Here is a 16527-nt window from a genome sequence, read left to right as displayed (position 1 = left end):
GTCATTACAAGAGTAAGCATTTACATGATTTACTGCTGAAACATTAATATTGAAATGAGTGCCATTTTCATTTGGTATCAGAGTTTGGAAAAATAATGCCACTTTGCTGCTCTAATAACCTGTTACTATTGCACCTCATACTATCTGTCCTCAAGAATCAAAAGTAATTAAGTGCAAATGCAAGATGCAAACAGAATGGCTGCTATCAATGTACTGTTAGCAAATCCAAGTTGTAATGCAAAATATGAAAGTTCAGGCAGCAACAATGACCTTAGTTTTCCAAGTGGTAGTCAGGTTTCTATTATTTTAATAATGCCATAAATGCCACTGCTCAAATCAGTATTATTATACAGTCCAACAGTAGTGATTAAGTTTTATTTGTTAATGAGTATGTAACCAGTATATAAAGCTAGCATCTCAGTGTGTCTATTTTCTAACATAAAGCTATTTTTTCATTCACCTATGGAAGGAGGCTTAAAACTAACATTAGCAATAGTAACTGTGTTTACAAGAAAAATAAGTGCACTAAATTACTGCTGACATTAAATACCACTCGACATGTCCTGATAGTTGTTTATTCATGAAGTTGCCGTAATATCAATTTAACATGCAACCCTGAGTTCTTTCTCTCCTGTGTATAATGGATTTGATAAGCATGCACCAGTGAAGTGCTTTGTTTGTGTGCAAGCCTCTCTTTTTATATGGACACACAATTCAAAGGTGATGTTTACATTGTTCAGTTTACTCAAGGCCAATGCAGCGAGTAAAGATGATTCATACCAACTTTTACTTTGGGTGGCTCAAAGTAATCATACATTGAAGCAGCAGAGCAGCAGCAGATACATGGCAAAAATCATGGACATGGCAGCCCAAGCGATTTTTCCATCATCCTGGCAGTCAGGGGAGATGAGAAGGGCACTAATAACACAAGTAAATAATCGTTTGCAGAACTGGTGTTGGTGACAAGGTTTTGATTTGTATGACCACTGGACACTGCTTGCAGATCACCATCTGCTTGAGAGAGATGAGATCCACCTCATTATGCAGGGCAAAATTGGTTTTGCCAGTATGATGGCTGCCTGCACAAGGAGTATGAGGAATAACCATGATAAGTTAGTCTGTGTGCAGCTGCAGGAATGTTGGGATCACAGAGATGTGGTGGACGGCATCCCTGACTGGAGTGTTACAATGAAGGACGACCAGCCCCTTAGGGTGGACAGGCCAGGAAAACAAGGAGGGGAAGTTGCCCTTTATGTGAAAGAGCATCTGAAGTGTATAGAGCTCTGCCTGGCAATGGACAAGGAACCAAATGAGGATTTATGGAGAGTGACTGAAAGAGGACAGGTAAAGGTGATCTAGTGTCTGCTGTAGGCTGCCTGACCAGGAAGAACAAGAGAATGAGGTAGGCAGATAGGAGCAGCTTCACATTCACAAAGCCTTGTCCTCATGGGGGACTTCAACCACACAGATAGCTGTTGGAGAGACAACACATAAGCAATACAGTGCCCTGCTAACCTCCTCTTCCAAGACATAAAGGAGTCAACAAGGACCAATGAATAGCAGTGATTTGCTGGACCTCTTACCAACAAGGAGCCTGTTGGGAACGTGAAGCTGAAAGGCAGCCTTCACTGCAGTGACCATGAGATGGTGTAACTCAGGATCCTGAGGGGAGGGAGGAATGTAAAAAGCAGGCTCACAATCCTAGCCTTTGGGAAAGTGAATTTTAGCCTCTTCAAAGACCTGCTTGGAAGAGCCCCATGCGATAAGGCCCTGGACTTAAGATGCGCCTGAAAAAGCTGGTTTGTATATTTAAGGATCACCTCCTCCAAGCTCAGGAGCAGTTCATTCCAGAGACTAGAAAGTCTGGTAAAAATGCCAGGAGGCCTGTGTAGATGAAGAAGCAGCTCTTGGTCAAACTCAGACACATAAAAAAAAGCACACAAAGGGTAGAAGCAAGGATGTGTAACCTAGGAGAAATACAGAAACATTGTTCAAGCATATAGGGATGAAGTTAGGAAAGCTAAAGCCCAACTGGAAGTGGATCTAGCCAGGGATATCAAAGCCATCCTAGCTGGGACAAGAACAATAGTTTCTGTAAATACACAGGTGACAAAAGAGAAAAACTAGGGAAAAATGGGCCCTTTGCTGAATGACAGGTGACCTGGTGACACAGGATGTGGAAAAGGCTGAGTTACTGAATGCCTTCTTGCCTGAGTCTTTGCTATCAAGACCAGCCTTCAGAAACCCCACAGACTGGGGAAAGGCTGAACCAAGGAGGGGTATCCTTGGGGGAAGAGGATCAGGTCAGGGGATACTTAAGCAAACTGGACATACATGGGCCCTGATAGGATGCACCCAGAAGTGCTGAGGGAGCTGGAAGATGTCATTGTAAAGCCACTCTTTATAATCTTTGCTTAGTCATAGCGAGTAGGAAAGGTGCTTGAGTACTGGAGGAAAGCGTCACCTCCATCTTCAAGAAGGAGGATGCACAGAACTACAGGCCTGTCAGTTTCACCCTGAGCCCCAAGAAGGTGATGGAGCTGCTAATCCTGGAAATCATTTTCAGGCACAAGAAAATTATCTGGAGTGACCAGTATGGCTTTATTACGTGGAAGTCATGGATCAGCTTCTCAGACTGGCATAGTAGATGAGGGGAGAGCAAAGAGGCTGTCTGTCTATACTTCACTTGGCACTGTCTCCCACAGGCTCCCCGCAGCCAAGCCATGGATGAGCAGGCCGTGAGGTGACCTGAAACCCGCACAACGCTGCCGCACAGTGAGCACAGGCAGCACCCGCTGCCCGCCCGCGACCTCCGCCTCGGCGAGCCCTCCCCAGCACAGGCGATTTTCCCGCCTTCCCTCCCTGCCCGCTGTCAGCCCAATGGCCGCCACTTTCCGCCTGCCCCGGAAGCGGCGTGTAGCTTCTCCTCCTCCGAGCAGGAACCGTGAGCATCCCAACCGAAGGTGGCACAGGGGAGGCAGGAAATTATTGGAGGAAAGAGCCCCGAAACGCCGCCGCGGGGGAAGGGAGGGCTGCGCATATGGCGTTGTCGAGGTAGCGCTGGCACCTGCCATCGGGGAAGCAGGCGGGCAACTACAAATCCCGGCAAGCCGCGCCGCGCTCCCGCCCCACCCTCCCCTCCCCACCGCCCCCGGGGTGAAGAGGAAGCGGAGGCGCGCCGGGTCGGTGCGTTGGGGTGTCTTCGGGTGCTGGTGGGGCCGTCGCTTAGCAACCCAACCCCCGCGGGGCCGCTGGGCGGGCGGGGAGGCCGCCGCTCCCCCGAGCCGCAGCGGCCGAGCGGCCTTGCGGCGGTCTGACTGACCGGGCACTGTGGCGCCCGTGCGGGTAGAGAAACGTGAGTCAGCAGCGCCGGCCGCTGGGGCTGAGGTGCGGGGGCGGACCCGGGAGGGCCGCCGCTCCTCTGCGAGCCGCTCGCGGAGGTGTTTCCGTTTAGAAGGACGGCGGTTGTTTTGAAGGAAGAAGCTCAGCCGTTGGGCTCTGCGGTGGGTCAGGAGTGGCCGGAAGCATCAAAAGTGCCTGCAGCTGCTAATAATGCCGGAGCTCACTTCGCGGCTGTTACTGAATTGTCCTGTGTTCTACTGGTAACACAGCGCCGTTAAGCGGGAGCTCCGATCTGCCTCTTCAGATTTAAGCGCTGAGCTCTGACCTTAAAGCCACAGTAGGAATGAAACGGAAAATGCCGCATAGTTAAAGAAAACTTACGAAATAAATTGATGAAGCATGTTTTGTTTCTGTTTAGGTAATGGAGTCTCATAACTCCGGCATAGTTTCCAAGAGTCCGTCAGCCTCTGAAAGTGAAGACAATGAGATTGAGTTCGTTGGAGTAAGTAGACCACTTGCTGAAAATGCACTGCCTGTTGTGGTATGTTCTTGGTAGCCCAGTGAAACAGGAGGGGGTCTTTGTGTACTGTGGCTATGGTCTTATTTTCAATGGAAAGCATTACTTTTGAATTTAAAGAGAATTTAATTTGTGAGCCTTTATGGTGGGTAACAAGCTTATCTTAAAGGTTTATGTGCTTGGTTTGGAGATTTGGTTTTTGGTTGGTTTTTGTTTGTTTGTTTTGGAAGAGTGTTAAATGATGTCAGTCCTATATAGAGAATGTAGACTTGAGTGTCCCAGGAGGTGAGTGAGGGATTACAGTGATCAATGACGCATATGAGAAGCCACCATAGCTGGCTTTTTTGGTAATTAGATTGCATAGCATTTTACTTCATGAGTAGCCCCACAGAAATTAATGGAATAAAGCACTGCTCGTTCTGCAAAACTGTATAAACCACTATACTTTGTTAAGAAGAGGAAGGAAATTATGTGTTAGAGGCCTTAAACAGCCTTCAATTGTGAAGCACTGTATAATAGCTACAGTACAACACAGTCTGATGCTGACATGTGGCTTATGTGATGTAACTTTAAGACCCATATCTGTTGAATGTCCAAGCAAAGCAGAGCGGTTTTGGTGCTGCCTGTGTTTTAGCCTCAATATGTCATCATATGGAGGTGCTGGATGGCAGAAAGATGATTTTCCTTAAGGAACAAATTATGTGAATACGATCAAGTGGTTAATTGATGCCAGGACTAATAATTGCTGGTTTCCTATGGATTTGTCTTGTCCTTAATGCTGAACAATAACTAGATTTTTTTATTATTATTATTTTGTATGGTGTTTGATTAGAGTTGATAAATGTACAGACCTTTTCTGCAGGGGTATTAGGTGCTCGAGTATAAGGGATGTGCAATATTTTTGTGAAAATTACAAGCAGTTGATCTGAGACTTCTTGGTCTTTTAATTGATTTGGTCAAAATTGACTAATGAGTTCTAAGTTCATTATATACACACACAGGCATTCACGTGCAGTATGATTGTATAAGCTTCATTTTCCTGAAATACTGGGCAAAGAAGGAGGAAGCTAGTATAGCTTTGAATGTGTAATGATAGAGGGGCTGCTGGAGCACCGAGAGCAATAACTGAGACCTATTAAAATCAATGCTTCTGTTAACTTTTTTTTCTTGTTTTCACCTGTGGATAATACGGAGAATCTGTGGTCACAGAGATGATTGCTTCTGAGCCATGCTGCTCTATATAAGAAGATGACTGTGCTTAGGCTAGTTTGTGTAGGATTGATATCTTGGGATGAAGAGCTTACTGTTGTCACTGATGAAGATGAGGGAAAAGATGTGTGACCCTGACCACCACCTAATATGGGCAGTGTGTCCTTGGATCTCCCATTTGCCCTTCTGAGTGAGGGTGAACTTGGACTTTGCAAAAGGATTTGTAAACTACCTGGTTAGCTTTAGATCATCATTTCCATATAGTAAAGTATGTAGGCTTCATCATAAACATTGTGTATGACTGCTACCTCGTCACTGGTGTGGGGTTTTTGTTTGCTTGTTTTGGAGGGAAGGGGTTTTGGGGTATGTTTTGGGGTTTGTTTGGTTGGGTTTTTGTGTTGTTTTTTTTTGTTTTGTTGTTTGGGTTTTTTTTCCAATTCAATTACTTGCCTTAGAGTTTTGAATTCTTACTGTAGGACTGAGGAAAGTCCTGATTTGATGGAGCAAAAGCTCTGCTGCTGCTAGAGTTTTTTCAGCCTTTGCAGTCAGATTCGCCCTCATTCAGGAAACTTAACTGTTCTTCTGTAATTCCCACCTTTTAATTCTGCAATGAAAAGTATTCTGGCCACTTAAAGTCATTAAAGTTTTGCATACCAACAGAAAAATATATCTACAATGCAAGCCAGTGTTCCTAATAGCTTGATTTCTTAAAATAGGACAGTCCCCCATTCTGTTTCCTTGGTAAGGGTAAGGCAAGAGTGAAGGGATTCACAGGTTTAATGGGGTCTGTAGCACTTAAGTAGACAGATTATGCAAGTTGCCACAGTCTGCTCTGAAAGCATTGGACTCCTGAATTGTTTGGTTTGTTTTTTTTAATGGTATTGATCCACTCATATTTTTTTTCCTGACATTTCTTTAAAGACAAAGCTCTTCATTATGCTGCTTTTTTGAAAGAGTTTTCCGTGATAAAGTTGGTGCCTTTTCTAGGCCTTTGCTGCCCTTACCTTTGTTACTACATGTGGGAGCTCAAGATAATGCATAGTTCTATAAAGTGTTTAAATAACTTCTGGCTCCTCTGCTGTGTTACAATGAATGGCAAACAATGTTAAGGAGGGTATTTGTGTTTAATTTCTGTAAACGTGTTAAATGCATAGGAAGATTATATATCTTCCAATATATAATATATATTGTATACTATATATAGTATATAATAAAACTCAACTGGAAAATTGAAGAGCTATGTATTTAAAAATTACTTGCATTTTCTGATGCAATTTATGCAAAGTTTTCTTCACTGTTGGTGATTTTTATTTCAGAAGTAGAAATTCAAAGAAAAACATGATTCCATAGGCTCTGGCTTGTTCAATAATGATTTCAATTTGAGATCCAGGGAAGACAAATATACTTCATCTACCTTGCAGCCTTGACCTTTTACAGTGTTTTGGCTGCATTTCATAGCAAAAGATGCATACTTTTTCTGTCCTGAAAGAGTTGGAGCAGCCACTTAATTTCTTGCAAATGAATACTTCATTTTATTTCAAACCTAAAGAGGACTTCTGGCCTATTTTGAGAACTGATGATGTTAGAAAAATTGATTCATGAAAAACAGTTGCAGCTCTTTGAGCTCCTACAGAGGTCTTAAGGAGCAGGTCAAGTTTTTAGTTTTCCTTGTAGTTGTAGTTTTTCAATAAAAATATCTGAAGAGCACTTGACCCTGGGATATACCAAAATCAAGTGATTTGCTGAAACATGTTACTATGTAAATATTTTGTTTCCTTTCCCCCTGGGGTGTTAGATATTAGGTGTGCAGACTCAAATATTTGCTTCTCTAGCTTTCAGTTACATTACAGCTGGAACTGGGTAAAATTGTAGAGTTGTTACAGAGCATCTCTGAAACAGGACTTTTATTTTTGCTCCCAACCCAAGTCTGCCAAGGACTTGAATTTTATTACCTGAGAGGTTGCAGAAATCAAAACTTTCTAAATACATGTTGGTTCACAACATTGGTCAGTTACTCAGCAGTCTTAAAGCTGGAAACCTGCAGGAACAGAGATTTAAAGCACAAATAGTACAACTTGTGCCAGGGTTTTTTAGTGCACTTTAATGTGAGCTTTTTCCATTATAATTAGTGTGTTTACACATGTATACACAATTATTCTTATGTAATTATTTTGTCAAAGATACATTAAGTTTGTGGTCACACATATTGAAAGCTAGTTTCATTTTTTCTGTGTGCTAGTGTGTGTATAGTTATGCGGAAATTTAATTGTGCTTTTTAAGCAGCTTGGGTATTTGGTCTGAATGCATGTCAAGCTAAAACCTGAACAAACAAAAAAGCCTTACATGACATGCCTGTGGGCCAGGTGTCTGTTAGCTAGGCCTTGTTACCCAAAGATTGGGTATTGGTGTACATTTGGTGTATGTTGAATTACTCATCCTCTTTCATGTTCATTTCATTTTTTCAGGAAGGACCCTTAAGGCCTGTACTTGAAAGCATTGATCTTGTCAGTAGCGAGGATGAAGAACCTAATAGCAGTTATTATGTTCATGTGAGTATGTTGTAATATATTTTGGGACTTCTCAGCTGGTAAAATAATTAGTCTGTATTTTTTCCCATCAGTTACTTTTCATAAAAATACTTGTTAGAGGTATTTTTAACAAGTAATAAATAAAGCAGTATTGAAGTCTTTTGATTTTTACCTCCTCTTGATTGGAAGGTAAGAATGCCAACACTTCATTTTTTTCCTGAGGTGTTTTTTGCCTTCTTGAAAAGGACTTGGACTTGAGTTGACTTTCAGTGGTTTTAGCAAGTGTGTTGAAGAAAAATTCAAATGACCTCATAAATTGGTGTGTTTGGTTTCTAGCCTGCAAATGTCATATGGGCTATTCCCAGGCATTTTTCTTCTAAAATAATTTGTAAGGAGCAGTTCATAGATTGGAGGATCTTATTCTGATGGCAACCTCACCCTCACTCTTCATAATTCCTCTAAAGAATGTAAGAGTCAGAAGCAGGTCAGTTCAGGTATCCCCCAAGCTTATTGTGCCTACTCTGCAGGGCCTTTGAGGGAGACGGTGACTGAGAATCACTCTGCTAGAGCTGTTTTTGGCAGCAGTGGACATCTCTTGGCTTATGTTTTCCAGTGTTGCAGTATAGGATGTATGAAACAAGCCTAGTTCTTAAGGAAAGGTGGGACTTCTGTACATGCACAGGCTCATTCCTCAGGGATGATTGCTAGTGTTGATTGTGCAGCAGGAGCAAACTACAGTGTATAGCCTTGATGCTAGAAAAAGCTAATCTGCCTTTCTGATGATAGCAGGCAGTGTTGTCTAAGAGCAAGAATTATATCAGTTCTCAGTTTTTCAGGTGGGCTGCATGTTGCCTTTCAAAGCTTTAGTGATTTTTGTTCACCTACTTAGAAGAATTTACTTATTTTTAATTTGAAACTTCTGTGACACCCGGCATAATCATCTATGTGCTTTAGGGAGGCTAATGTTGATGTCGAATTGCCTTGAATATGTAGGGGGTGGGGATTGTTTGTTTGTTAATGGAATTTATAGATGCTGGTAAATAGGAAGAGAAAACTAGCAAGGTAGATACTGGAATTTAGGATTGGAATTATGTACTGAATTGCACCCTGATGCTTGGGCATTGCTTTTCAATGTATTAGTACCTGTTACTTAACAGTAACCAAATAAAAGTTTAAGTTTTCCATTGCAGAGAAATACTAAGCGTAAAGATCACATTGACTATCAGAAAGAACGAGTTGCTTCAACCTTGGATCGTCTGGCACGTCATGTAGAAGTTGAGAAACAGCAAAAAGAAGAGAGAAACAAAGCCTTTAAGGTATTGGATCTATCTTACTGTGGGCTTTTTTTATTATGTAGAATTAAGTAAAATTGCATAATACAGGCCTTGTAGTCATGAGTGCATTTACTTTCACAGTTAAGTAAATAAAATGATGGGTGAGTAAAATAGAGGTTTTTTTTGTTTTGTTTTTTTACTTCTGGAACATCGTTTGAAACACAGTGTGGACTTTGTCTCTTCTGTGTTTAAACCACGACAAGTGGCTTTTACCTGATCAGTTTGCTAGCCTTATTGTAGTTCCGAAGGGGGGTGGGGTGGGGTGGGGGGGGGAGGGGGAGTAACTTCATGTAAGCCAGTGGCAAAAACTTGCTCTCTTGTTTGTACATACAGTGAAGGGACCTCAGCATCAGTTACTCTGGTTAAATAATTGAAAACTAACAGTTATCACAAACCACCATTGTGCTTTTGTCTGAGATTTTGGGGAAGCCATTTGCCACATGAAATCTTTGTATCAGGTATTATTTGATAATGGGGTAAATTTTTTTATGCATAAGGCAGAATTTTAAAGTTGAATTCTAGTAATTGTGCAACTATTTGAAAAGGTTCATGTTATTATGAACTGGGAGACACAGTCAATAGTCTTAAGGGTAAGGCTGCTGTCAGTAGGCCTCAGACTACTTGAAGGAATGAGCTTACAAGAACCTCATGAAATTCAACAGGGACAAATCGAATACTGGTAGAACATGCTGACTTTCCAGGCTAATTTTCTGAACACCCATAATGATTTTTAAGGTCACAGAATTGTACTATAGTTGCAACTTGTTAATAGTCTATGCAACTTTAATGCAACAGAGTAAAAGGCTGTTAGATACAGTCCAAAGTAGCCTTCAAGTCCAGAGAGGCCTTCTCCTGTTTCCTCCGCTTACTGTCTGGCAATCTGTTAATGCTTCCACATACTTTCTCAGCTATGAAATGGAGTCAGAGATAGCTATGTAGTTTTTAAAGCAGTCCAAGAATGAAGGCTAAAAAATCCTTTTGTTAATTTTGTTAATGTATTTTCCTGCTGGGGGGCTCCTCAATCCTCCTCAGGTAAAGTGACCTGCAAAATTCAGATTACATGTTTTCCACTTCAGGAGAAGGTTGACTCCCAATATGCTCATGGGTTGCAAGAACTAGAATTTATTCGGGCAAACAGTGACACAGAAGCCGCAAGATTATGCGTGGACCAATGGTTAAAAATGCCAGGTAAGAATAGGAAACTTAAGGTTCTGTGATACATTTTTTTAAGTCCGGCATCACAGGATAGAATGTGTGATAATTGCATTAAGCAGTACCGACACTGAGCTTGCAGGTGCCTCATGCATTACCGAATTTTACAGTATTAACTGTGCTACAGTGTGGCATTAGTTATTCTAATGTTATTCTTTCAATGTTTTGCTGCTTACAAAATTCAATATACAAAGTCTGAAAGCTGCTAAGGCGATGTTAGCTACTTTTATAAGCAAAGCTGCTAGAAGGAAAAACATCACTGTTGAACTATGCTCAGGAAAATATCTACATAAGTATAACGTCATGATGTTCAATCAGTACAAAATACTGCATGGAAGACCTTGAGGAAGGTGTCAGAAGTGTTTGAAAAGTAATCCTAGTGGGGATTGAAGAGACAGATTCTTCAAATGAAAGAACAGACTTACTGTAGCAGGGTTGAGTTACAGTACATTGTTAGCTTGCTTTTAAGAATTATATAGCTCGATTTTTTTTTTTTTGTTTGTTTGTTTTGTTTTGTTTTTTTTTGTTTTAGGGCTTGTGTTTTATTTTGTTTTCTTAAGCCTCTATAATTCAGATTCTAGTTAAGTGCTTTGTTTGATAACACAGGTCTCAAACCAGAAAGTGTTAACTGTGGAAAAAGGGGTATTTGCAAAAGAGCCCGTCAGATGAAAGTCAACAGCAGTCCCATGGCTTGCCCTGTGATGCACTGCAACAGAGAGTTTGATAATGGACACCTTCTCTTAGGTCACCTTCAAAGGTAAGGACATAGTGAAAGAAATAATGAAAGAATATGCTTCAACTTAGTATATCAACATCAAGTCCATTTTAAGCTACCTATAGTGACAAAATTCTGCTTGGAGAGCAGGTTAATAAGTTAGACGTTTTATGTAAATAATATGATGAACTTCCTGGTTGGTTGTTTTTTCATTTGATGTTTTTCATTCATAATCGATTCTCTCCTCTTGAGCATTTTTTAACTTTTGAGAAACAAGATTTCTATTCTTCAGTTCTGTTACATCTTCATCCAAACTTGAGAAAGAGCAAAATGTATATGACTTGATGGTAAGATTAAAAAATACCCCTATTAAAGGGAAAGAGGAGCAAGAGCTATAGGCCAGACAACTGTTCATAGCTGATTATTGCTAGTCAGCACTTACTGTGTCTGGGGTCAGTTTCAGCAGATACTGCCTTTTAACTACTGAATGTGGGGAAAATGGTAAGGAGAGAAGCTGTGGGAAGTGTTGTGGGTTAACCGTAGTAGTCAGCTTCGCCCCAGAGGGCTGTTCACTCACTCGCCCCAGTGGGGTGGGAAGAGAATCAGAAGGATAAAACTGTGAGAAGACTCTGGGCTCAGATAAAACCAGTTTAGGTAAAGCAAAAGCTGTGCGCACAAGCAAAGCAAAATAACGAATTCTCATTGGCGGACGGGGCTTTATCACACATAGTAGTTACTTGGGAAGGCAAACACCATCATTCCGAACATCCCCCCTTTTCTCCTTCACGCAGCTTTTATGGCTGAGCACAATGTTCATGGTATGGGAGACCCCTTTGGTCAGTTGTTGTTGGCTGTCCCAGCTGTTTTCCCTCCCAGCCTCTTGCCTACCCCCAGCCTTTGTGCTGGTGGGGCAGTCTGAAAAACAAAGGCAGCCTTTACGCTGTGCAAGCACTGCTCAGCAATAGCTAAAACATCCCTGTGCTATCAACACTGTTCATAATTCCAAAACACACCCACTGTATAAGCTGCTACAAAGAAAAATTGACTCCATCCCAGCCACAATTTGTGCAGGGAGGTAAAAATCAATAATTTTTTAAAATTCCTCTGCAGGAAATTGAGGTTTTGTTAGTCCTTTTGCTCTTAAAAATGGTATGATTTGTCTGCGAAGTGGTCATTATAACAGGGAAGCTGCAGGGAGAATCAGCTCTGTACAGGGTACTTCATCTGATATGGTTAATGACAGAGGAAATGAGGAATTTTATAGTTTAGGTCCATTTGATAGGGTTTTGTCTAACATCTTCAAAAGACAGATTTTATCCCCCTCCTTATCCCCCCTCCTTCATTAAAAAGAACAGTTTTGACTATTTAGAGGAGACTACTTTGTTAATTATTTCTTTCTCTCCAGGTTTGATCATTCTCCTTGTGACCCAACAGTCACATTACGTGGGCCCCCAAATAATGCTGTTGCCTGTGTGATATGCTGCCAAATATTTTCAACCTCTCAGCAGTACAGTGATCATCTTTTATATAAGGCAAGATCATGAGGATAAGTAACTCACCTGACTGAAAGTACTAGGGGGGTTTCAAGATGTGTATCTATGAACAGATTTTGATTTTTAATCCTTTTAACCTTCTTTCTTCCCTCCTTTCTTTTAGTCTTCAAGATAATTTTTCTTATTCTGCTGTTTCAAACACTGTATCTTGACAGTACTCCCATTAGGTCTAGACCATTAGACTAGTGTACTTTTGAGAGGACTGTAGTTCTGTCTTGAACCTCTTGTCCCTCTACTGGTGCTGTCATAAGGTATTCCTTTTTTTTGCATCTCCAGAACTGAAAGATAAAGGCAAGAAGTTAGGGTGAAATAAGTCACATAAAAAGAGAAGCAGCAGAAGGAGATTTGGGAAAAGAGAGGCGACAGAATGAGGAAAACAAAACTTGACTGATTCAGATGTAACTGTTTCTTCTGTTTCTATGTATTTGCTGCTACTCACTAGTTAGCTTACAGAAGAGAAAAGGATAGTCTAGCATTTGAGTTTTGATTTTAATATAAGCTAATGGTCTTTGGGGATTTTATTGTTGTTCCTTCCTACCTTCACTCTTTTGTTTTTTTAATAATGCTTTCTTTCCCTTCTGTTCATAAGTTACCCCAGTAAAACCTCAGTTCAATGACAGATGCTCAGGTATTATCTTCTGGGTGCATTGTTTCACTTAAGCAATTGTGTTGAACTGGATAATGGATAGCATTTTCAAAGTGTAGTGTTTTAATAACAAATGTTGTTGGGTATCTGTCGAGTCTGCAGAAGCTGTGTTAAATTTAGGGTAAGTTTTAAATACACTGAGTATCAGACTCCTTTTAGCTAGTAGTAGTAACTCTTAATGCATAGTCATACCTGACAAGCTTGAAATCTTACATCATAGTTTGTACTTGATCTTTTCCCATTGCTTCCAAGTTGTGTGTCTGTGGCATGTCCAAGGGCATTAGCTGCACTTAGAGAGTGGCTCTTGCAGCAGGCAGGAAGATGGGATTATTTTGGTATAGAAGGATGGGGAGATAATCCTAAATGAAACTGTAGAAAAAAGCATAAGTACGTCATGACGATTCTTTCAGTCACATAAGGAAGGAGTAAGCAAAAACGTTGGAAGCAAAATTAAAAGATTTTTTTTTTTTTTTCCCTGAAGGCAGGGATCTGAAGTTGATGTAGAAGGCAAAAGGGGTGGGAGGAGTTAACTTTGCTGAAAGTCACAGACCTGTCAGGCTGCTCAGAGGAGCAGCATTTTGAGAAGCTGGCAGTTAGTAAGTGTAGGGAAAAACTGACATGAGGAAAACCAGCTGCTTTGGTGATAGAAGGAGCTTTTTTTGAGAGACTGGGTAAAGGGACTAGCTAAGAGTTGATGTAGCCCATAGTTCCTGGGAAAGGTGCTTGCTCCCAGTGGTACAAGAAAGGAATGGAAAAGTTGCCAATGATGAGCAGCTGAGTTTGATAGTGGCAGTTTGGCCAGTCCCTTGTGTTTCACTAGCTGAAGTGCATAGGAGTAGGCTGTAGGTAAACATAGATGTGGTAAGTGAAAAACTAGAAGTGACAACATTACTACAGAAGGGATAGAGGAAAGGAAGGACATGAGGAAAACTGGGAGTAGTTTTGTGACTTAGTTTTTCCTAATTAGATAATTTTCTTTTCCAGCTAGGTGAAAATGACGGACACATAAAAGATCTCCCTCCGCAGCTTATTCAGTGTTTTGCTTGCCCAGACTGCTTCCTCCTTTTCACAAGAAAAGAGGAATGCTTGCAGCATATGTCAGGAGAGAACCACTTCCGCCAGGATTCTAAATTGAGTGGTATGTTGCTACTAAGGATGCTGCTTTCATTCCTTCTGATAATTGATCTTTATGCTATGAAATGACTTAATTGTGCTGTGTAAAAAAGCTTAAGGTTTTAAAGTTTGTTTTTAATGGATTCTTATTTTTCTTTTAAGGTCTTAAATGTGATACAGTTTTGTAAGAGAAGATGCTTTGAAATCTGTATTTTTGTGTAGAAATGATTCTTCCATCACAATTGCTGTAATGAGAAGCAGACCTTCCTTTACCTCCATGCTGTCAGGTCTCTCATATATGCTTCTCATCCTCCAGTGACTCTGTACAACTGCTGTCCTAAATAAGTTTACATTTAGCATGTTGATAGGAATTCAGACTGAAACATAAATTTCTTTTTCAATTTCAGTCAGGCTGGTTGTGATGTTCCTTCCCCTTACTGTACTCTCTGAAGTCTGGAGGCTATTTTTCTTGTACTTGTCTTTGGCATTCGTGATGGAAAAGACCTGTGAAAGTTTCTTCTCCATATAATTGCAAATTTTTCCTGCTTAGATGGAACATTGCTGCTTGTCTGATGCTTTGCACTGGCCCCATTGCTGCTGAAAGCTAAAATACATGTTATATTGTGAGCTGGTTAAATCCTGAACTGTAGAATCATAGAATAGTTAGGGTTGGAAAGGACCTTAAGATCATCTAGTTCCAACCCCCCTGCCATGGACAGGGCCACCTCACACTAAACTATGTCACCCAAGGCTCTGAACACTGCCAGGGATGGAGCATTCAAAACTTCCTTGGGCTACCTGTTCCAGTGCCTCACTGCCCTCACAGTAAAGAACTTCGTCCTTATATCTAATCTAAATTTCCCCTGTTCAAGTTTAAACCCATTAACTCTTGTCCTGTCACTACAGTCCCTGATGAAGACTCCCTCTCTGTCATCCTTTTAGGCCCCCTTCAGATACTGGAAGGCTGCTATGAGGTTTCCACACAGCCTTCTCTTCTCCAGGCTGAGAACCATACTTGCTAGATTCCACAGAAGATACCTGTCTGATTGTGGTCTTGGAAACAGCCTTAATGACCATCATAACTATACTGACTTCTTTAGCTGTGACATAAGCAATAGGCATTAAAGAATTTACTTTAAACAAATGAGATACAGATGGTGTTGACTTTTTATTCAAGAAGCTACCACATTGTATGTAGTGTAGCTTTCAGGATAAGCCTACATGGTCAAAAGTATTAGTATAGTTATTTCTCATCTTCATAACTATATATTCTGCTTCTTCCCTCCCACTGAGTGTCTGCATGAAGGGTACAGTAAATAAAGGCTTTGAAGGAACCTTCCTGCAGGTCAAGTCAGTACTGGCATCTTCATGGAAGTGACAATCAGCTGCACAGTACTTTTATTCTCAAATAGATTATTAACTCTGAGTGTGCTGACTGTAGGCGCCTTTAAAACTGGGTCTCTTCCAATAGAAAATTTCTTATACTGCTGATACCTGGAGGTAGACAGGGAGTATGTACTGGGAACATCAAAAAGTCCTGCACCTAAAAATTTGAGGAGAATTAATACTGAGGATGGGAAAGAAAGATTAGCAGAGTATGTGGGAACTTGTTAAATGAATTGCATATTTTTTCTTTTTAAACACACTATGGCTTTAAACAAAAGCATGTGTAGTAGGAGTAGACAGATGGTGATAGAGGGGAAGATGGTCGATAAGAACCTTCTTGAGAGAGAGATCTGACCTGACCTTCTAGAAGGAGGAATAGGTAAGTAATGTCAGTCATTAAGTATGGAAAAAGCAAGATGCAAATTCAGATATGAAATTTACAGAAGAATTTAAAGAAGTATTGCAATTTTTACTTTATGCTTCCATTGCACAATTACTGTCATTCAGTTGACCTGTTTAACTATGTCATCTGAGAGATGAAATGCCATGAAAGAACTCTTTAACATGTGGGTGCACTTCCTGCCATTCCATATTATAGGTGAAATGAAGGCTGGCCTTCCTCTACCTTTCCCATCCTATGCAAAGAACCTTCTGATATCTCTGTGCAAAGAGGTCCCCTTCCAAGTGAAGTGTATATCCTGCCACCAGACACTACGCTCACATATGGAACTAACAGCTCATTTCAGGTTTGTGAGAGACGGCTGTCTTCATAATGTGAATATCCATAGATAGGTAGACATATTTTTAGTGGTGCTAGTGGATTTCAGGGCATCTAGGACCATATGAATTTGATTTCCTGAGTAAGCCATCAAAGAACTGTCCCCTTTCCATGTCTTTTGCCTGCTTCATCCCACACAATTCACTGCAGAATGCTGATTGGTGTCTGTATCCTTTTTGTTTCTTTCTGTAAGA

The 16527-nt window shown here is 40.9% G+C and overlaps 1 protein-coding gene across 1 annotated transcript in view; it reads left to right on the top strand.

Annotated features, from left to right (window-relative positions):
• Positions 1-3204: 3204 nt before the first annotated feature.
• Positions 3205-16527, top strand: part of LOC134167457 (E3 SUMO-protein ligase ZNF451-like) — a 35661-nt gene continuing 22338 nt past the window's right edge. The window contains exons 1-9 of the mRNA XM_062626129.1: positions 3205-3355; positions 3761-3844; positions 7534-7617; positions 8787-8912; positions 10007-10118; positions 10749-10899; positions 12263-12389; positions 14041-14194; positions 16154-16301. Of these exons, the coding sequence (XP_062482113.1) occupies positions 3764-3844; positions 7534-7617; positions 8787-8912; positions 10007-10118; positions 10749-10899; positions 12263-12389; positions 14041-14194; positions 16154-16301 (983 nt within the window). The 5' untranslated portion in view covers positions 3205-3355; positions 3761-3763. The remainder of the gene's footprint in view (positions 3356-3760; positions 3845-7533; positions 7618-8786; positions 8913-10006; positions 10119-10748; positions 10900-12262; positions 12390-14040; positions 14195-16153; positions 16302-16527) is intronic.

Source organism: Pezoporus occidentalis, unplaced genomic scaffold (genome assembly GCF_034315485.1).
Source record: "Pezoporus occidentalis ecotype Australia unplaced genomic scaffold, CSIRO_AGI_Poc_V1 ctg29, whole genome shotgun sequence".
Classification (NCBI taxonomy): Eukaryota; Metazoa; Chordata; class Aves; order Psittaciformes; family Psittacidae; genus Pezoporus; species Pezoporus occidentalis.
Note: the sequence above shows the minus strand (reverse complement) of the source record. Positions and strands in the feature narration are given on the sequence as shown.